The sequence below is a fragment of the Ambystoma mexicanum genome, chromosome 11 (assembly GCF_040938575.1).
Source record: "Ambystoma mexicanum isolate Mex_15411 chromosome 11, UKY_AmexF1_1, whole genome shotgun sequence".
Lineage (NCBI taxonomy): Eukaryota > Metazoa > Chordata > Amphibia > Caudata > Ambystomatidae > Ambystoma > Ambystoma mexicanum.
In genome coordinates, this window is record NC_090934.1 from 700,958,973 (window position 1) to 700,981,141 (window position 22,169).

At 47.6% G+C, this 22,169-nt stretch overlaps 1 protein-coding gene across 3 annotated transcripts in view; it reads right to left on the minus strand.

The window, feature by feature from the left end:
- LOC138503670 (solute carrier family 13 member 1-like) overlaps positions 1-22,169 on the minus strand; it is a 989,022-nt gene that overhangs the window by 690,090 nt on the left and 276,763 nt on the right. For all 3 annotated transcript variants that reach the window (XM_069623570.1, XM_069623569.1, XM_069623568.1), the window contains one exon: positions 1,774-1,902. In XM_069623570.1, coding sequence (XP_069479671.1) covers positions 1,774-1,824 — 51 coding nt within the window. In that variant the 5' untranslated portion in view covers positions 1,825-1,902. The remainder of the gene's footprint in view (positions 1-1,773; positions 1,903-22,169) is intronic.

Sequence of the window (22,169 nt, forward strand, 5' to 3'; positions counted from 1 at the left end):
TGAGCTGCATGGGCAGCCAGCGCCCCTTCCCTTCTCTGCTGTGCCTTCACCACTTAGCACCCATTACACAGGTGTTAATAGTGTCTTTTTTTGTAGAGAAAAAAAAGAAACAGCTTTTTTGCACAGCGCGGCGCCACGCAGTGCTGCTGTCAGCCAAGTCCGTTTTCCATGCTGATGACATTACAGTCATCAACATCGACAAGGGACTTCCCTGACACCAGCACTGTGCATCGCTGAGTCACACACCAAAGGTACGTTTCTTTTTTTTAAAATAAAAAAACACCATTAACACCCGTGTGGCGATATTAACCTCAGTGGTGGGCCGACCCTCGGTAACGGCACTGCCGCCCTCATTAAGGATGGAGAGGCAAAAACAAGGAAAGTAAGAAGCATACTCTTCCCAGGATCCTTATGGTGTACAAAATGACATAAATTAGATGTAATAATAGATCACTAAGGACCAATAGCAAAATAACAGCAAAGGACATACCCAGTAGTGGGAATAAGGATCCCATGGATCACCCAAACGCACCTGCACCTCCCAGTAGCCCATTGTTGTAATGAATGGCACAGAAAAAAACTGGAAGTCCAGGAAAACTGCTATTGTAATAATGAGTCTTTAAAGTGGGAACACAAGGTCTCAAGAAGGAGAACTACAGAGAGAATAAATGTTCTTAACAGAAAAGCACTACATTGGTTTAGGGTCGAAGAGAGGATAAAATTCAAGGCCATGACACTGGTTCACAAGTGCCTATTCGGGAAAGCCCCCAGTTATCTTAAGAACTGTCTGGTGTTCTATACCCCTCAAAGACAGTTACGCCCCGAAGGTCAGAATCTACTAATAGGACCCAAATATAAGCTTAAGACAGGTCTGGGCAGATCTTTCACAGTACTAGCAGCTCAGCAGTGGAACAGACTTCCATTGTAACTCAGACAGGAAGTTAGTCACCTAAATTTTAGAAAACACCTGAAGACTCACTTGTTCAGGTAACCTGTTTTCACACACTGATATATATATTGTGACCTGTATATAGTCTCAGTGGTCCCACAACCTTTCTGTCTGTCCGTTGGAGCACCCTGATGCCTGCGGGCTGCCGGCGCTATACAAACAAAAAAAGAAAAAGAAAAGAAAGACACAGCAGAGCAGTGGAATCAGGGCTACACAGGGAGGACTGGAGGCATTTTGGGAATAGGGGTGGGAGTGAGCACTGTAAGTAAGGAGGAATCTAGGAAGCGCAGGAAACTGCAGAGGGGATTCAAAAGGATAAAGGAGGAGATGCGCAGAATGGTGGTTGGAGGGAAGCAGGAGAAAGCAAAAGCAGAGGGATGGGGAAAGAGGAAAGAAACAATAGAGCAAAACTCCAACCAACAGTAGGATGGAGCGGGCGGCATTGGCCACCAAAACAAGTCCAGAAACCAACCACTGAAAGGATCTTTGAGGGCTGGAAAGGAACCATAGGAGAGATCCACCGAAGTGCACTGGAAAGTCCTCTAACTCGTGTCCTTCCCAACAGGTCCAGAATCCAATTAGTGCCCAGAGAATGCGTTGCAGAAAATGAGATTCTGCAGATGACAGGTTGATTCTCAAAAACATGAGAGGCAAAAACTAAAAACATTGTGCAAGGGAAGTCATGGCTTGATAGCCACTGCAAATGCTGCTAACAGTGATCTTACTCCTAAGCTTATTGGATAACAACACTGTTTAAAGTACATTAAAGTTTGACCTTTCTTTTTCACATTTCAGATGGAATCGTTAAGTGTTAAAATGATTACCTCACTTGATTTCATAATGCCAAACAAAGGGAAAAGAAAAGCTGGAACCATGGCTGCAGCACCAAGAGGTATGGCTTCGGAGATCCAGTAGGCAGCGGTAACCAAGAGGATGTAAGCACATGCTGCTTCCTGAAAGAAAGAGTCCATATTGTAAATACTACCCACAAAGACATAAAACGGTAATGCAGTGGTTTCATGTCATCATGGTTGGGTTAAAACAGTCAGCTGTTTATTAAACATGACTTTTTCTTGCAAAGTCAACGACAATGAGCATGACAAATGTATAAAAGTGCCTGTACAAAATAAAAACTGCAGTAATGTAGAACATTGATTTTATTTATTAAAAACATGCACAAAAGGGTGAGACATACGGCACAGAACCTTTGATGATACACAACATAAAACCTAGCACTAATAAGGGGAGCACATTTTAAAACATTTCAGACTTGAAAGCTTCAAATGAAAAAACACCCATATAAAACATCATTATTGTTATATCCTTAATATTTATTGCTCCTCTGTGGATTTATTTGGGATTTGAGTGACATGTTTTGTAAATGATACTATAGAAGTACATTTTATTCAAACTACCTACAAATATTTACAAGCAATCGATTGAGCTGGTAGCAAGATCTCAACACATTATAACTTGTCCACCTGTGAAGTAGCAAACACCATAAATTATAGAAGACGATTAAGACCACAAAAACCTTTCCTGTTCTTTCAGGTTTGCCTGCACGCTTGCTTCTCTGTCAGGTGGTGGTGGCACTTTTGTAGTTGTGCCTCCTTGCTTCCTCATGCAATTGTGCCTTTTTAGGCATTTCTAATTTTACTGTGTTTGTGTGGGTGTGCCTAAGGACTTGAGATCACTCAGAGGCCCTTTGCAGTGCCAATTACTCCTTTAACTGTCTTTGTATTTAGTAAAGTGGACAAAGTAGAATCCCAAATCGGAAATCCTACACAGCTGCCACCCAATTGCTTAATTATGATTTCCCAAAATAACAAAAACAATGAAATCACGAACTAAATTAGACCTTCCACCCAATCCAGGTCAATGACAGTGGGCCTCATTACGACCTCGGAGGTAGCCATGGTGCTGTTAGCACCATGGCTGCCACCAAATTCGTGTCGGGGTCCGGGTTGTCAGAATGGGTACTTACCGGGTCTTTCCAACCTTGGAGGACCCGGTAAGTCCCCATTCTGAAAACCATTCCCCATTCCCATTTGAGCCCCCATAGGGCTTAATGGGAATGGGGAAGGAGCTAATAAGGGGCCTGCAAATAGCGGGCCCGTTATTAGCTCCCTGGTCCCGCAAATTGCAGTACCGTTAGTTGCGCCCTCCCCATTCCCATTGAGCCCTCTGGGGGCTCAATGGGAAAGGGGAATGGTTTGGTAAATGGGGATTTACCGGTCCCTCCAAGGTCGGAATGGACCAGTAAGTCCCCATCTCACCAAACTGGAGTCACAACCGTTATTGGAGGCAGTCATGGCGCTAATAGCGCCATGACTACCTCAAATCTCGGAATGAGGCCCATTGTGTATAGGCGCTATACAAATAAACTATCATATCATAACATGCATTGTACACAATCTCTATGGTAATGACCAAATTGTAAACCAGACGGAACATTCATGTTATCCTAGGTTTTTAAAATTGTATACCCCTTAATTCTTTTATATGTTTACGCAGTTACTTTTTTGGAGAGGTGGTGGAGATTTTACTTTTCAAGATGTTTCCATGTGAGCAGACAACGAGGTGCAGAATAAGTTATTCTTAATAATAATGTTCAATCTGTAAAGTCAACTATTATAAGTGCCTATATTATGCAACGGTGTGATTATGTAATGCAGTGGTGGTCACGGCTGTCTCAGTGCTTTGAGGTCATACCAATGTCAGTTAAGTGCTTTAGAAATGCTGCATACCATGATTTACACTTTATGAAAAAAAACTGTGCTACTCCTTCAGTATTCACCCAGAAACAAAGCTAACCCCAGCACCCACACCCACCTACCCACTCCAGCTCACACCAGCAAATGCCACCAGCCAACCAAACCTAGCACAGCCCGGGATCAACCCTAGCTTATCCCAATGACCCACCCAAACGCACCCCAACATCCACCACCCACCATATCTCAACCCAGCATCCAGTTAGCCCAGTCACCCCAGCATTTCCGATCCACAAACCCCAGCTAACCCCAACACAAACTCGCTCACTCCAGCTCACCCCAACACAAACACCCCATCGCCGACCCTGCACTTCGATCCTTCACAAACCTGGGTCACCAAAACGTGGCTGGAAAATGGGTTAAGTAACTGATCATATGATGATAGTAGTTGATTAATGTCACTCAAATGCCTATGTAATGCCTACACAATAACCCGAATTATTGGCGTTTCCAATTCTTGTTTTTTGTAGGACGGTACGCTGTATTCATATAAAACAAGCTGCATGTCCATATCAAATAATGACAGAGCAGGTGACTTTATAACAAATGTGCAATCTAGTTCAGAAATCACAGAGGTCTCAATTTAAAGGATCTCATGCCATATGTCAGATGCCCTGCCAGTAGTGTTGTTTTGCCTTTCTGCACTTTGCATTCTCATACTTCTAATCATGCATTTACAGTGGGAAAATAAAATCAAAAGTACATGAAATGTACAAAAAATAACATCAGGGCATACACAATACCCCAAACCTAGCAGACGACAATTTGAGAGCTTAGTTTCTCCATTTTTTTTGTTGAAACGTCTGTGTGAATAAGCAGCACTTATTGTGGCCTAGTCCTCACTCGTAGTGGTGGGGATTAGGGAAACTGTACTGTACGTTGGTCGGTGGCTTCATGCTATATTGTAGCTTTCGAGACTCTTGAGAGATAAAGGTTGCAGACGTAACGGGTAAGACTGCAGGATAGTGGAAATATCGCTACAGAAGAAAGAGACTGAAATAAAATGAGACTGCTTCGGAAAGGGAGACTTTCGGGGGAGAATGCCCAAAAAGGAATTCACTGCATGGACACCAGATTGCACTGTGGAAAGAGTATGTGGGGAAGGTCATTGGTGGTTTCGTGAACCTAGCTTTTTTCGTGGCAATTTAGTTCATAATTAAAACATAAATATGTATGTGTACCCATATATGTATTTGTGTGTGGAGGTGAGGTGAAGGGGCGGCCGGAAATGAGGGCCCCATTAAAAGAAAAAAGAAAAAGTAACAAACATTGGTCGAACTAACGTACCATGAATAAACAGACTGACTAAACCAGTTAGAATTGCTTTGGAATCAGACTTCACTGGAAGACAAAGATTGTCGTTTAAGCAATGCATGGAAAAGAGACACTGCAGATGGATGAATAGAGTAAAGAGGAAAAGAGACTGTCATACAAGAAGAAGCGACTGCCATAAAGGGCAGAATATTGGGTGGCATACCTGCAATGGTTTTAACTGGTCTATATTGGAGACAATCTGATCTCAGTTTGCATATTAATGAATAAGGATGGAATAATGGACTTAACAAACTCGTTGAATTTGGATGTAAGGCTGAAATAAGGCTATTGTCCAAAATAAGGATAGGAGACCACCAGGAGGCACTGGGCAAAATGGCTGCTTCGTTTGAAATCGCTGACAACTGGTAATTTTCCAGACAACTAGCAAGTTTGGCACCGTTTTTCCACTGGAGACACAGGTGGCACGAGTCTGCAGGGCTCTGTGACCAAAGTGTGAGTTGCTGCCAGTAGCGGACATGTCTCTGTTGGAGAGTCGCTCTTTCACATCATTGGGGATCTACACAACAAAATCCCAGGTGCAGCGACGGTTTGAGGCTTTAGATGGACACGCGTTAGCTGCTCCTAGTCGGAAGATCACAGGGATTCTCCACCTACATTGGCTCCAAGGGTGTCTGAGGGCGCCACCATCTTGTAAGTGTAGAGCACATGCATTATAGACAGAGAGTGTGCCCCCCAGGAGTCTGCGGTGGTCAGCACAGTGGGCGTACTGCCAGGCTCTATTTTCAATCTGCTTTACCTTCATGTTTAAGCCTCATCAGACACACCATGACCAATGCTAAATAAAGCTATTATTCACCACCCCTTATTAAACAGGTGAGTTAAGCTTCAAATGTGCATGGTCTATGCTTTGTGGGCAATGAGAGAATGATCATGAACCAATGTCCCGTCTGTCTAATACAAGGCTAATTATAAGATCGGCACATCTAGAACTTGACCAACTCCACGCATTATATAATGGCATAGAGCAGTCCTGGATCATAGTATAAGGGCCCGAACCTGATCAGAAGGTGTTGTGACTGATGTGAAAATGTGAACACTAGATCCCTCTGCTCGCCGTAGGACAGCTAGTTCACAGCCATGCTGCAGCAACCATGCACTGTGACACTGACACTGCAGAAGAGTGAAATGGAGGATAAGTGGTGAACACCTGCCCACTAAAGGCTCCAAAACCCCCCATGGAAAACCCTACAACAGCGTGGTGGAAAGCCATTTCTACGATCCTCATTGCTCGTGCAAAAAAGGAAATTGGACACACCCTTGCCCTCTAAGATATCCTCGGGACCATCACTGGAAGACGTTATGGAAGAAATAGCTTCACTGCAACCATGTATGGCCCATACCAATGATAATATAGCAAGGTTACAGGCAGATGCGAGTGAGATAAAGGCAGGTATATCCAACTTTGGAATTAGATTGGAAGCCCTGGCGAGTGAGTATGCAGATGTAAAGATTAAGCATCGGAAATTGCTAGGCTTGAAAGGGAAGTGCTGGTCTTTCAGCTGACTGTGGATATTTCTGAGTTGCCAGAAAACATCAGGAGTTATGGTGTGCCAGAGGAAAAAAAGGGAATTGACGTGGTGTTGTTCTTAAACAAATGTATACTTCAGCTGCTTAGAATTCCAGAGGCAGGTGCCTTAGAAATATATTGTTTCCATAGATTGGGACCAAAGAAGATGAACGACCAAACATTGAAGCCTAGAGGGGATATTCTTCATATCCTACAATTCCCCCAGTGATGGAAATCATGTGAGCAACAACACATCTGGGGATGAAGGGGGCCGGTCACAACATCTTCATGAACCAAGACTTTTCCACCCTAACAACAGTAACATAAGAGAAATTCCTCGACATAACCAAAGAGTGGATCCTTAGGTATTAAATATGTTCTTTTGTCACCTCCGGCTAGAATGAAAATGAACCATTGAACCAAAACTGTCATTCGATGACCCCTGTAATTTTGAGAGCTAAATTAACACGATGACAGATGACCAGCTGGAGACTGCCCCTTCAACCTCTGAAATACCCTCAACGGCCAAGTCTCCTCCCCAAATTAGCTGTATTTCTTTTGCAACCCAATATTTTTCCACAGTGGCCAGACATCATTGAGTCTCAGCACCACCTTTGTATTCTTTAGAATTGGCATAGTGGGGTGATGCAGATTCCATCTGATTACGATGCTCTATCCTCAAACAGTTTGGTTATGTTCTTTCCATAATCTCAGTTGCTGACAGGATCAGCTTGTATATATATGCTATGGTATGTCTGGAGCATTTGTGCTTAGCCTTTGGTGCATGCAGATTTAGGGTTCCCTCTAGGTACCCTCGAACAGATGTGCTCTGGGATATCTATGCCCACCCACCCTGACTACTTGTCTACTCCTAGTGTTCATTTTGTTTTCCATCACCTTTGGATTTCAGGAAATATTGTTTCAATGGGAAAGCCACTCTTTACCCCTGTGCATTGTGTAGCCGCAAATACAGATTTTATTCCGTCAGGTCTTGTGCCAGACGATAATATATATAGAAAGATATGAGTTAACATTTTCAATATGGCAGGGCTCATTGATGTCAGCCTCCTCATGGTCGGCCATGGGTTTCTTTGAACCATTTCTTGCAATGTCCAAGGTTGAATTTATTCTATGAAAAGTACTAAAGTACTGACCGACACGTGAAAAGCGCAATGCAATGTTGGCCTGCTCCAAGACACATAAGTAGATACTAAGGAATCGGCCAGGCTTCAGCGGGAATGGTTTGGCACAGCAATTGCGGCACCAGCGGTACACAGCAAAGGAGGTGTATTGATGAAATCTGGAACGGGATCAATGCCACAATTTCTCAAACCATAGCAGAGCCAAGGGAAGGTGCTTAGTTTCAAGCTCAAACTACAGCACGTGATCTTAACGATTGTGAATGTAGATACACCCACGTCGAACAACCCATCATTCTGGATTGCTTCATGAAAACCCATACAAGAATTCACAATGGACGGATCCATCGCAGCTGGCGGCTTCAAGCTCCCCTTTGGTCCCAACGCAGATTAGAAGTCCACAGGCCAGATGGCAAAAGCCTACAGCCATGAACGAATGTGTACAATGCTAGATATGCTATCGCTCTCTGGGGTCACGAGACTACTTTACCCAAAAGATATGGACTTTACCTTCAAGTCTAATACTCACAATGTATGCAGGCATCGATTATATTTTCGTGAAATGACGTTTACTGCCATGTGTCACACAATCTGAGGTGGGACTTATTATTAGATAGAACCCTTAATCGTCCAATGCCCCCCAGATGGCACTTCGACTCTTGGGTTCTAGGAGAACATCGGATGCAACGTAAGACTGTCGACCATACCGAATTCTATAAATTAAACAATGAAAGGGAAACCTCCCTGCAAATAGTCTGGGATGCATGTAAGCTTCCCTGCAAGGACTACTAATATCAAACAAGGTCCATAAGAAAAAGGCTCCCAATCGCATAGCTTCCCACTAAGAGGAAAAATATATAGACCCTTGAAGAAATCTGCGAGGTGACTGGCGATAGTGAAGAGTTAGCTGCATTACAAAAGGCTAAGTTTGAGTTATCCTGCCTGCTTACAGATCGCATGCAATGGGCTATTCTACATCATATGGGAAATATGACTTAGGCCATATTAGAAGATGTCAACTGCTAGGCGGTTACCTTAAGGCTAGGCAAAACAGTTCACATGTCACTATGATCTGAGACCCCATAGACAACCTGATCATGCAGGATGTTAAGATAGCAGAGGCATTGTCATTCTCTTATCAACACTTCTACAGCTCACAGGTCTCCCCCCTCAGATGAAGATATTGTCACTTTCTTGCATGGTGTTGCTCCCACAGACATGTCACCCGAGAAACTACAAGCAATAGAATGCCTCATCACCCCAGTTATATTTTGTAATTGTAGTTGGTAATTTATATAGCGTCAACCTAGCTTGGAAGCAACGGAGCGCTGTATACGAGTTAGAGCGAACAAGGAGGTTACATTTGCTAAAAATTTCAATCACACTGTTAGGAGGGGTTTGATGAAAGCTGTTTTGATGTGCAAGCATACAATTCCATGTTAGGGAGGCCCTGAATGTGTGTCTAAAACATCCTTTGCCAGAGAGTAGTTTCTGGAACATGTAGCACGCGGATGGGTCCTCGTGGGTCCTGCTTGGTTGCTTGAATTCACAAGCAAGTGGCATGCCATATTGTGTCTTTTTTTTTTATAACTCTGTTTATTAAGTTTTAAACAACACAACAACAAAACAAACATAACAAACATGAGTCATAGGCATACATTTGACCAGGGCAGTATTGGCATTTTCAAAGACAAGAGGAGCCCTGCAGGGCCAAGAGCCGTCAGACATTTGTGGGATGAGGCAGGTAACCAATGCTAACACCGGTACATATCTACTTACATTAATGAATTTCAGTGAGCATCAAGCCATTTACCCCATATTTTTTCGAATTTGCGGGGGCAGCCCCGTGTGTTATATATCCGGCGTTCCGAGGCCACGCATCTGTCCAGCTCATTACTCCAGCGGTTGAGATAGTGAGTCAGCAGAGCCCCAGCTAGCCGCGATCAGTCTTTTGCCTGTCCCAAATGCTATCGCCAAAATTTTTTTTTCGTATTTTGAAAGGTCCACTTCACCCCGACGCCTAATAGTATCATTTTGGGATCCCTAGGGATTGGTGTCGCCAGGGTAGCAGAAATTGTATTAATACATCCCTCCCAGAAGATCTGTAACACCCAGCAGTCCCAAATCATATGGTAGAAGGTGGCAGTGTCCATTTTGCATCTAAGGCATGTCTCGTCTTCCAGTCCCCCCCATCTGGCCATGGCAGTGCGTGAACGGTATGAGCGGTGAAGGATTCTCAGTTGTATTAGCCTGAGTTTAGATTCTATACCAATTTCTCTAGGGGACATTAACGCCTCAACCCAGTCTTCTGGTTCCAGTTGGCCTATATCCCTTTCCCATTTCTCCTCAAGTCCGTCGAGCTGAGTAGCCCCCCCCCCGAAAGAGTTAAGCGCTTGATAGAGCGTGGAAGTGACCTTAGAGGGAATGCATTGTGGGAGGATATTGGTCTCAATGGGAGTATCGGGGAGTATAGTTGTCGTATCAGGGAATTGGGTGCGGATGGCGTGGGCTAGCTGCGCATGTCGAAACCGGTCCATGGGTGCGAGGTCGAATTGCTCTTGCATGGCCTCGAAGTCGAGGATGTGACCCCCTTGTAGCACGTGTGCCAATGTGTGTATCCCTTTTGTGTGCCAGTGATCGAAGGAGCCCATCCTTACTATTTCCGGGAGGAGCGCGTTGTGCCATAGGGGTTGAGACAGTGTTGGCTTTCTTTTCCAGCCAATTAGTTGGTGCGCCTCCCGCCAGGTTTGGCAGATACAGTGTGTCATTTTGGGTAACCTCGGGAGTTGGTTGTGGGTGGCATACAGGATCTGCAGTGGGGTTAGCGGGGCCATGTTCTCTATTTCAATGCGGATGTGGGGAGTGTGGGGTCTGCGTGTATCCAGTCGTTTACTACTCCGATCTGTGCTGCAAGGTAATCAGTGCGTATGCAGGGTAAACCGATGCCTCCCTCCCAAACAGATTGCTGCAGCATATCAAGGGCGATTCTGGGTTGCTTCCCGCCCCACAGCAGCGTGCAAAGTTATCTGTCGATAAGTGCGAAGGTGTCTCGGGGTATGACAAGTGGGCCATTTTGGAGTACGTACAGCAGTCTGGGGAGGGTCATCATCTTGAACAGCGCTGCTCTGCCCATAAGTGATAGGGGGAGTGCTTGCCAGTGGGAGGTATCTCTATTGAACCGGTCAATTACTGGTTGTAGGTTAAGTTGAATGAACCTACCAAGTGTCGGGTCGAGCCGTGTACCCAGGTATTTAAATTCCCTAATAGAGACATGATATGGGCAGGTCTCCGGGATCGCAAACTCACCGCCCTGTATCGGGAAGTAAATGGTTTTGGCTTCATTCACCTTTAGGCTCGCAAAATGTTGGTATTCCCCAAGAATGAGGGAGACAAATCGGGCAGGAAGTGCGCGGGTTACTGAGGTATATGAGGAGGTCATCCGCGTAGAGCGATAGTCGGTCCTCCCCCCTCCCGGCCAGGCGAATCCCGACCAGTTAGTGTTAGCCCTAAGATCAATTGCGCGATGGCCAGGAGGAAAAGAAGCGGGGAGAGCGGGCAGCCCTGTCTCGTACCTCGGCCCAAGGGAATTGATTCAGAAGACCTGCCGGTCACCCTTACCATGGCCTCCGGAAGTGCATAGTTTAACCCATGATATAAACGTTTGCCCCAGGTTCATCCAAGCCATGATTGCCCACAGAGCCTCCCACCCCACGGAGTCAAACGCCTTTTGAAAGTCCACCGCCAGGAGGGCCAGTGGGGCCGTTATTTCCTTGGCTCTGCTCAGCGCCAGTTGAACTCTGCGTAGGTTCATGCGGGTGGACTTATTGGGCATAAATCCACATTGGTCTGGGTGGACAAGGGTCTCTATCACCTGCAGTAGTCTGTTGGCGAGTGTTCTGGCGAGGACCTTAGCTTCCCCGTTGATCAGGGATATGGGGCGATAGGAGGCACATTCCTCAGGGGGTTTCCCGGGCTTATGTATGACTATTATGCATGCCTTCCTGAGGTCCGGGGAGAGTGCCCCCAGCTCTTTGCTGCGTAGGAACATACGGTGCATGTGGGTGGGTAGTGTACCACTGAGGCATTTCCATGTTTCTGTAGGGAACCCATTGGGGCCCGGGGTTTTCCCGGGCTGGAGCTGTGCAAGCACCTCTTGCACCTCGGTTACAGTGATTTCAGCGTTCAGGAGATCTGTTTGGCGCTGTGTGAGTTTTGGGATCTCTTATCTTGTCGAGGTAGCATGAGGGTTCGGAAGGCGGGTGGGGTATAGAGCTTCTTATAGTAGGCGGCAAATGCCTCAACAATGTCGGAGTCATCTGTGAGGAGTGTTCCGTCTGGAGACTTAATGGCCCGTCCGTGTCCCCTGCTCTGTTCGCGTCTCTCCAACCAGACCAGAGTCTTATTCGCCTTGTCGTCCCGTTCATAAATTTGGCTCCGGACTAGCTGAGGGCTGTTCGTGCATTGTCTTGAGCCAGGTTGCTAAGGGCGTCTTGTGCTGTAAGCAGAGCCTCTTTTGTCTCTTGGGTGCAGTGTTCTAGGGTTTGCCGTTCGCACTCCAGGACACTTGCTTCTGCCTCTTTGATCTTTTGGGCTTGTCGTTGTTGGTAGACTGAAACCTCCGAAATAGCTTCCCCCCGGAGGACAGTCTTGCACGCCTCCCAGAGCGAGATCGGGCAGTCCACTGAGCCTTCGTTGTTTTCAAAATATTCCGTCGTCTTCTTTTCCAATTACTCCGCAATTTCAGGGAGGCGCAGGAGATATGTATTCAGGCGCCAGTTACGATCCGGAAATCGGCAGGAGTTCTTCATGGTCAGAAGGAGCGGAGAGTGGTCCGAAATACCCCTTGGGAGGAATTCAGCGTCTAGGAGCCTGTGATTTATGCTGCGGGGGATGAAGGCATAGTCAATCCTGGAGAACGACTTGTGAACGCCAGAAAAAAAGGAAAAACCAGCCTCATCGTTATGGAGAGAGCGCCATTTGTCTGTCATTCCCATGGCTTCGGCGAACATGGCGAGTGGTGTGGAGGCGGGGTGGGTTCCAGATCCTGTGAGATCTATCGACTGCAGTGTCCATCACTTCATTAAAGTCCCCACCAATCACCCATACATCGGCCTCGTCTTCCAGTAGTAGGTTCCGTAGTTTGCAGCTAGGCCCCATTTCTCACCCCAGATGTCGGCCAGTAACATTACGTAGCGGCCCCAGGGGGCGGTTTTGACCTTCCTAACCTGCAGGGGGACTCGCTTGTAGACGAGTATCATCGTGCCCCTAGCTCCTGTCGTGAATCCGGCATGGTAGGTGAGAGAGTAGTTGGATCTTTTGAAGAAGTTAGTGCTCGTGCCTACCAAATGTGTTTCGTTTAGAAGAGCAATGTCTGACGAGTATCGGTTGAGGTATTGGCGCACCAATCTTTGTTTTATGCTGGAGCCGAGGCCGTTAACTTTACAGGAGAGCACGGTTACCTTGTTGGAGTTCGTTCTATCTGCGTGGGCCTCTTATCCTGGCATCTGGGAGGATTAGTGGCGGTCGCGCACTTTTGGGAGGTGTGTAGTGATGCATTTTCGGGGGAGACATCTAGGGGTCGTTTCGTATTGGTGTACCTGCTGCCTGTATGATAATTGTGTCAGCGGTCTTGCCCAAAGAAAGTGCGTAATTTCCTTGTCAGTGTTTTCCTGTATCGTGCCTTCTCGTCCCGTGATTCTGTTTCTTTACAGTCCTTAAACTCCCCCCACCCTGTACTCCCCCCCCCCCCCAACTGGGAGCACCTGTTGCCCAAACATTAAACTTATAACTCGATAAACTTCTTTGGGATAACCCGGGCTGTGATAGCAGCTGCCGCCCCTTATGCGGCGCGCGCGCTAAGTGTGCATTCTCATTCTATTGAGCAGCTGTTTAGTCCCCTTGCTGCGTGGCCTTCATCCCTTTTCCGCAGGGGTCCCCGTCGCATCGTCGTCTGCAGTGGTCGGAGAGCAAGGGGACGAGGGTCTCTCAGGCCGAGGCCGCTGTGTGGGCGGGCCCGATGGCGTACGCCTCACTCTGGAGTCTGTGAGGACTTGAGTTTCAAGCCAGTCCCATGCGTCTTTGGGATTGTAAAACAGGTGAGTAGTGCTCTCATACTGGACTTTTAGCAATGCCGGGAAGAAGAGGGCATATTTGATAGACAGCGACTGGAGCTTCTTCTTGACAAAGTCAAATGACTGGCGGGCTTTTTGGACTTCTTTAGTGTAATCGGGATAGAAGCCAACCCTGTAGCCGTTTTATGTAATCGGGCCCGAGGCCCTTGCCATTTGTAGGATCGCATCTCGGTAGTTCAGCAGACGTGCAATCATTGTTCTGGGCGGGGCACCCGGTGTAGGTCGGCCGGTGGGGACTCTGTGTGCCCTTTCCACTGAAAAGAATTTGGATAGCTTCTTAGGGGCAAAGACATGGGTTAGCCAATCTTCTAAGAAGAGTTCTGCGCTGGGGCTTCCTCTTTTTCTGGTATTCCGAGGATCCTGAGATTGTTGCGCCGCGCCCTCCCCTCACTATCCTCAGTGCGGTTTTCCAGTTGGGCCACTTTTTGGGCGATCGCAGTGAGTTGCTGTTCCAGTCGGTGGACCGTGTCTTCCGTGTCAGACACTCTCTATTCCGCTTCTCCCACTCTGATCAACAGGTTGCAGAGGTCTTGACGTATAAGGGACACCTCAGAGGATAGGCCGCCCATTTTGAGTTCCAAGGATGTCCTTGAGTCCCCAATCGCTTTCATGAGGTCTGACAGAGAGATAGGGGGGGTCGCAGAGCTCTCCGGAGGCGCCCGCCTCTACTGGGGGCTGAAGCTCGCACTGGGGAGGGGCTCCCACGGTGTAGAGGTCCATTTTACTTTGTAGCGTTTGCCGCTTGGATTTCTCCTTTCCCATGTTTCTGCTGCGTATACGCCTCGTGGGGGGGGGGCCGTGACACTCTACTGTGCGCTGATATAGTGCTGGTCCGTGCCTATCTTTGGCACAGCTGTGGCCCTCTTGGGTGGTCCTTGCAGCAGGCTATTTGCCTAAGGGGCCGTGAGGGGGAAGTAAGGCAAATCTCCCACCCCACACACCCGCGTACCTTGTTATACGTTTGTCAGTTTGCAGCGTATCATCCCTCAGCAGGGGAGTGCAGCTTGCGGCTCTCCTTGCCGCGCTGCCGCTCGACCCCGGGTGTTGCAGTCTCGTTGATTGGGGGGGGGGGGATTTCCAGGGGAAAGGCAGATAATGTGGGCCCGAGCCACGGGCAGGTATGGAGGCCAAGTTCGAGCAGGGGGATGGGTAGCGTTTCACCCGCTGCTTCCCGCGGTTGCAGGGCTCCGCACCATCTTCGGCGCTGTCGGGGCCAAGAGGGGAGCCGTTATGTATGGCGCCGGGTGTGGCCACTTCGTGCCCCGCACTCTGAAAATTCCCCAGTGCCGGGGAGGTGAAGAGAGTCGCCGTTGGTTCTTCGGCAGGGCGTTAGACAGTCCGGCAGTGTGTCCCCAGTGCGCCTTCTCGCACAGGATCCCCTGCGTTCGCCGTGCCTCGGCGGGGGGAGGAGGTGGGCGGTCTCTCCGCCTGCACTTCGATGGCCGTGGCTCGGTCACTTGCAGGGTCCGGGCAGATTCTCGCGTCCACCGCACCGATTCTTTTTAGGGATGCGGCGGCTGCTTCCCAGTAGTATCCGCCACCACTCACGTGTCGCTGGGGAGAAAATATTCAGCAAAAGGAGAGTATTTTGAAGGATAATTGTAGCGGCCGCCGGGAGCCAATAAGATTAGCTCTGCATGCGTCGCGCGCGCATGCGCAGTCCCATATTGTGTGTTGAGTGGTGCTTTAAAGGTGTTCAGATATATGCACTTGGCATGTTCTTTTGCAAGTGATGGTTGTGTAATAATTCACACACTCATCCATCAAAGACACCTACAACTTGCACCCCTTACCACTTGTGTGGCGGACGGGCAAAGTACATGAAAAAAAGTAGATTTGTAATTGAATTTTATTCGTAGTTAGGAGGTTCTTGAGATAAACACCTATAGACACTAGATGTTTCTCTACACCTAAAAATGGTGTTCCTCTCTTGAAACTATCTAAGCTATAGGACAGGCTTAGGTGTCTGAATTCTCTGTATGAAAGATCTACAACTTCTTTGAGAAATTAATTTACTACCCCTCTCCCTAAGAAATGATTCAAATGGGATTGGAATCAGACAGTCCCAGCACACTTCCTGGGTACCTACACATGTGACCTGCAGTATCCCTCGAAAGATGCAGCTTTCACAGGCAACTGCATGCCCAAACAAGGAATTCTCAGGTCACACATACCAGGGGGAAGACCAACGGACAAAATGGCCAAAGGAGAGACCTCGTGGCACGGCCATGACGGACACTAGCCACAGACATGAGTGAAAACGTGGTTAGCGCGGTATGGCTCGGTAAAAAGTTATAAAAATACACGAAAAGGCTTCTGCTGCCACCAGCCCGCTCCTATGCACATTGTCCAGTTACCAGAAAATCCTTAATAGAGGACTATGGCCCGAAAACGCAAAGACCCCACTGCACAGTATGGTAATGTACCTTGCGCAATGAAACATAGTTGCCAAATGTGGCAACAAAGTCGAGGGACTAAGAGAAATAAAGTTTCTCAGTACTGACAGCCTGAAGGACGTGACAGTTTCATAAAGTTGAGCGAAAGCCTAGGGGAGTGCAGCTGAAGGCTGTGCTCCATTGGCAAAAGTCAGGTAAAAATCTGACAACAAAAGCAAAACGTTTGGGGGGTCCACAAATATAGGAGTAAATTAACAGTAAGAGAAATCTGCCCTAACAGTTAGGTAAATACCTTGATTTAGGCGGCTGTGCAGGGAAAACTAGCATTGCAGCAACTGGTATGCCAGCAGGGATCTCTGTGGGGAAGCAGTAGACCGGCACCTCGCTCATAAACCGTAACAAAGAGAATTTGGAACTGCGTCTTATTTGCGAGATTTGGTTAGAGCATGGAAGGTTTCGAGCTGATCAAAGGGCATGGTTGCACTTGCTAGTGCCCAGGTATAGAATGTTGCAGTAGTCCAGCTTTGACAATATCAGTGCTCTAGCCAGGCTGATGCAGCTGAGAGTGGTAAAGAAGGGTCTGCATGCATTTATAAGTTTGTTGGTGTAGGCCGTTGAGCAAGCTGTGCCGTTGACTTGTCTGTCGAGGGAGAGGGTAGAATCCAGATAAACTCCTAAGGTTTTAACATCACTGGAAACAGTGATGTTGCTCCCAGCGATCTTAAACGACTTGTATTGGGGCTCTAATTTGTTGAGACAGAGCCTGGAGCCAACGAGTAGAAGCTCAGTCTTCTCATCATTAAGTCATAGGCCATGATTCACCATCCATGCCTGGATTCTAAGGTATGTTTCGTTCAGTAGCTTAGACTCTTTGTCGTAAGTGCCTGAGAGTATGAGGAGTATCTGAGTATCATCAGCCTAGTTTGTGTAGGAGACACCCAGGTCATCTAAGTGGTCAAACAATAGCTTCGTGAAGATATTGTATAGGGTGGGGCCGTGGGGGATACACAAGATACCTGGGGGACACCGCATGGGATTGGGACAGGGTCTGCGGAGGCTGAGGGGGCAAAAACCCTCATAGTTCTGTCTCTGAGGAAGGACTGGATCCAGGCGGACGCTTTAGGTCAGAATGAAGCTGTTGTAGTCAGATGCTTGGTTAGGATCTTGTGATCAACTAAATCAAAAGCAGCTGACAGATCAAGCAGAAGAGCAGGGTTTCCATTATCCTTGGATTCATCCATTTGGATTTTTAAATCCAACAAGGCTATCTCAGTCCCATGTCTTGGTCTGAAACCGGTTTTTCAAAGACCTCGCAGGAAATTTGGTTCGGGATGGTTTTGAATTTGTATATATGCCGCTTTTCTAAATTTTGAGAACAAAAAGGGCAGCAGTTATGGGTCTGAAGTTGGTTGGGATGTTGGGGTTGAGATTGTTTTTTTTTTTTTTTTAGGAGGAGCATGACCCAAGCATCTTTAAGATTTTTTTGGGACAGTGCATGATTCAAATGAGGCGTTAGTGAAAGATAAGATGTTATGTTATTTGGCATTTGTGTAGCGCCTTATGTATCATTGGTATGATCTCAAAGCGCTGGTAGGTTGAACGCCCTCGGGAACCGCAGTTCAAGTCAGTTGAGAGAGAGAGAGAGAGAGAGTTGTAAAGTGCGTGGGCGCACCAGGTATGTGTGCAGCTGGTGTGGTTGTTGCATGATAGCTGCTTCTTAGTGGTAGGTGTGGTGCTGAGGAGATCAGTTGAATGTGTTCAGTCTGGAGGGTGGACACCCAGACTGAGTTCTGGCTGCGTTAGGTCTGAGGAGACGCCTAAGCTAGTCGGTATGTGCTAGCTAGCGATGTTTTATTAGGATGATGGGTAGTTTGATGGGTCATGTTAGTATGAGAACAGCTTTACCGAATGTATCATAGTACTGCTGTGTTCTAGTTGAATGGTGGTGTATAGGAGAGAGTAAGCGTAGTAGTGTGATATTGTGGTAATCAATAAAGTGTAGGCGACCAGGTACACTCAATGATGTTGGGAATACCTTCTAAATTCAACTCTAATACAATGACGCTATTCGGGCACACTCAATGATGTTGGGAATACCGTCTAGATTCAACATTAGCACAGTGATGCTATTAGGGCACACTTTCTAAGTTCAGCCTTAACACAGTGATGCTATTAGGGCACACTTTCTAGGTTCAGCTTTAACACAGTGACGCTATTAGGGCACACTTTCTAGGTTCAGCTTTAACCCAGTGACGCTATTAGGGCACACTTTCTAAGTTCAACTTTAACACAGGGACGCTATTAGGGTGCGGATAACCGTTGGACCTTAGTATGTGACTATATGATGTAACACAGTAAGACTTTTTGGGTAAAAGTGGTAGGGCTTTCTGGCGTAAAGTGATTGCTTCAGTCCCCACCCTTGCCACACTTGCGTTTTTGTTGGTGCTGGTTGACGGCAGTCTACTGGCTTCTTGCTTCTCCTGCGGATGCCTGCAGATACGATCTTGAGCCGTCATTTGCCTCTGGGTCCTGAGCCAGGGGGCTGCTGGGCACAGGGCTGCCCTGGGAGGGCCAGTTAAGACCAGTTGAGAGGACCAATGAGAGGACAGGGAGGGGGTTGGGAGGTGGGAGTGGAAGGAATCAGGAAGAGGGTGCGGGTAAGGGATCGGCAGCAAAGGATCTTGGTCGGGGTCTCTGGCCAAGCCAAGAGCCCACAATAGACGCAGCTACAGCCACCAAACACTCACCGTGCTCAGAGATGGAAAGGGGCACAACGGAGTGGGGGCAGGCTGGGATGGGGGAGGGATGGAAAGGAAGGGGAGCTGGAGCTCGGAACAAGGGCTGCGGGGCACACATGATTGTGGGGACAACAGAAATCGAGGCCCAGGACACCCAGGCTAATGTGCACTCACCTGCATCACCATCCAAAAAGCAGGCGAGCAGGGAGCAGTGCCGGAATACAGCATTTGACAAGACGACCATGTTAGGGAGAATTCTCCTTCTAGGGATAATTTCCCTCACTTAGTGAGTCCCCCAGCAGCTTTGCTGAATTTCTGGAGTTTATTTTTTCCACCTGGTAAGAGTGTACATCCTTTTTCCACTCTTACATGTGTTTTGGCCTATGTGTTTTTACTCATTGTGTGATCTTGGGCACTGGAGCACACCACGCCAGGTGCCCCTGTTCTTGTATGGGTTACACAGCACCTTCAGTGTAGTAACCCAGGGTTGTCTTTAAGACTGCCCTCTGACTCCATTTCGCTGGGGCTGACTACTGTCCCCCAGAGAAAGGTAAAGTTGCCATTTACTTTACCTAGTCACTTTTGCCACAGACCCAGTACACCCCATTTTACATGGAGTACTGGAAAGGGCAAATCTGTACCCCTTTTCTGTCTGTGCCTCCCTGAGCATTGTTTCGCTCTTTTAACATTTAGACTTGGCTGGTGGCAGTGGTATCTACCCTAACATTTCTACTGCGATTATTTTAGATAAATGTGGTAATGTTTTTGGCTATTTTAGCAGCCTTAAGCATAAACCCGCTTGACCAAATCGTCTTTCTTTTGGCTCTGGTTGGGTTTATTCGCCATTTCTTTTTGTTAAAGTCCTTCTTGTGTTTTACTTTGCGCAGCAAACTAGGTTCGCCTTCTTTGTTCACCGTCTTTTGGCGGGCTTCTGCGGAGAAGCCCTCCTCTTGGCACCTGGGCGTCTAGGTAGACTGAATGTGGGGAAGGGGTGTAGTCACCCCCTGCACATGGTATCCTAGGAAACCCAAGTCGCACTTTGCCATGATTGGCTGAGGTCTCCTTCGTGGTCGAAATCGCTGCACACTGCTGTAGTGGTCCGGATAGCCACCTGACGAGCCTCACCTGTTTTTAAGGAGCGCACCTTTTGTTGTTGCTGCTGCCGGCTTCATCCCTGTGTGGTGCAGACCCCCTTCAGACGTCCTCCTTCACAACGAAGCTCCAGGAATCGTGGGTCTGCGGGAAACCAACAGGAACAACTGCCAGGGCACCAACTGCACCATTGGAATAAGGTACTGTGTTCTGCTTGAGGAAACTGGGTGAATCCCTTTTCTTCATCTTCAAGGCTTGCCCTTGTCTTCCCTCCTTCTTATAACTTTTGCTTCCGAACATTGACAATATCAAAGTACTCTTGGCTACGCTGAATCGTGAACTGTCTAACGGTGTGATCTTCAGCAACAGGTCTCCGGTGTCACTCGAACCTGGCTCCGGCCCTTTGACTTTTGAACTCCTGTTTCCGAGTGTTTCTCGATTCTGTCTGCCTAACTAAAATATTGCCTGTGATTTTTGCCTCCAACTTCCTCTGGGTATCTCAGGTGCTAAGTGTGTTTTTGCCCCGGTAGCATTTCATGTCACGGATACGCGTTTATTTAGTAGACCGAACTGTCAAAAAGTGATCGCAACGGTATCGTGTTTTGTTCATAACACTGGTTCATTCAAACACAGGGTACTTACCTTGAGACATACTTTACAAAGTGAATTGGTTAGTTGTAGTATATTTAACGTGTGGTTTTGTTTAAAGTTTAATAGAAGTGTTGTGTTTATAACTGATGGTTTAAAAATAAATGTACTAACATTTTTCTAACTGAAACCTTGAGTCAGTGTTTGCTTGAGTCACAGTAATTGTGGTCCCTTTGTGTAATCTCTGCTACTGCTCATATACTCTTGAGATAAGCCTGGCTGCTCCGCTACTGCTACCACTCTGAGATAGTAGTACAGGCTTGTACCAAAGGTAAACTTGTATTGCCACCTGTAGTCTTAATCGTGTGTAGTGGTCCCTAAGGGCACTGCACAGGATTCTGCCTAACAGACCAGTGAACCAATCACAACGGAGTGGGGGCGGGCTGGGGGGGTGGGCTGGGAGGCAGGAGGAAGGGATGGATGGAAAGGAAGGGGAGCTGCAGCTCGGAACAAGGGCTGGGGGTCACACATGATTGTGGGGACAACAAAAATCGAGGCCCAGGAGGCCCAGGCACATGTGCACACACCTGCATCGCCACCCAAAAAACAGGCGAACAGGGAGCAGTGCCGGAATACAGCATTTGTCACAAGACTCTCCCCTTCTGACCTGTTTCTCCTTGCTTGCGACCTTCTTGGATTTGTTCTTTCGTACGGTCCGGGATTTGTACAAGCCTGTGTGCAGGTCTTCGGATTCCAGCGTGACGATTGCAAGTCCTACGCCAAGTAGCGTTCAATATCCAGGACCGGGAACCAGGAAGGAAACAGTATCTAAGGACGGAGGCACGGGACACCATGACCCGAGCACCGGAGGATTCCAGAAGAAAAGGCGCGGAAGGGGTAGTTCAAGGAAAGGGAATGGAATAGGGAAGTAATCAAGAAAATGGGATAACGGGACTCGGATGGAGAACCGAGCGAACTCCTACAACACACGTCTGAACTCACTAAGCGGTAGCGTTGAGACGCGCAAAGCCGCGGGGGCATGACTGTTTTGAAGGAAGTTGAACGTAGCGCGTAAAGGCTGGTAAGCTGCATTTCGTATCCAACGGCCATGTTGGAAGGATCACAGAATGCAGTCATCTATGGGTCAGGGACCATGAAGTCCAGAACAGACGTAATCGGCGGTTCATGACAGCATTTGCAAGACGACCAGTGAACCAATCACAACGGAGTGGAGGCGGGCTGGTAGGTGGGAGGGAGGAATGGAAAGGAAGGGGAGCTGGAGCTCGGAACAAGGGCTGGGGGGCACACATGATTGTGGTGACAACAAAAATCGAGGCCCAGGCACTCACCTGCATCGCCATCCAAAAAAATATGATGAAGGGAGCTAATTCCTTTGCCCCCTCTTTTATGATAGTGGCTGGGCAGATGTCGCCTTGGCATGTGGAAGGTTTTAGGGTAGCAATGATTGCTACAACTTCCGTCCTGGTGACTGGAGTGAAACTGAATAGATGGATATTTCCCAT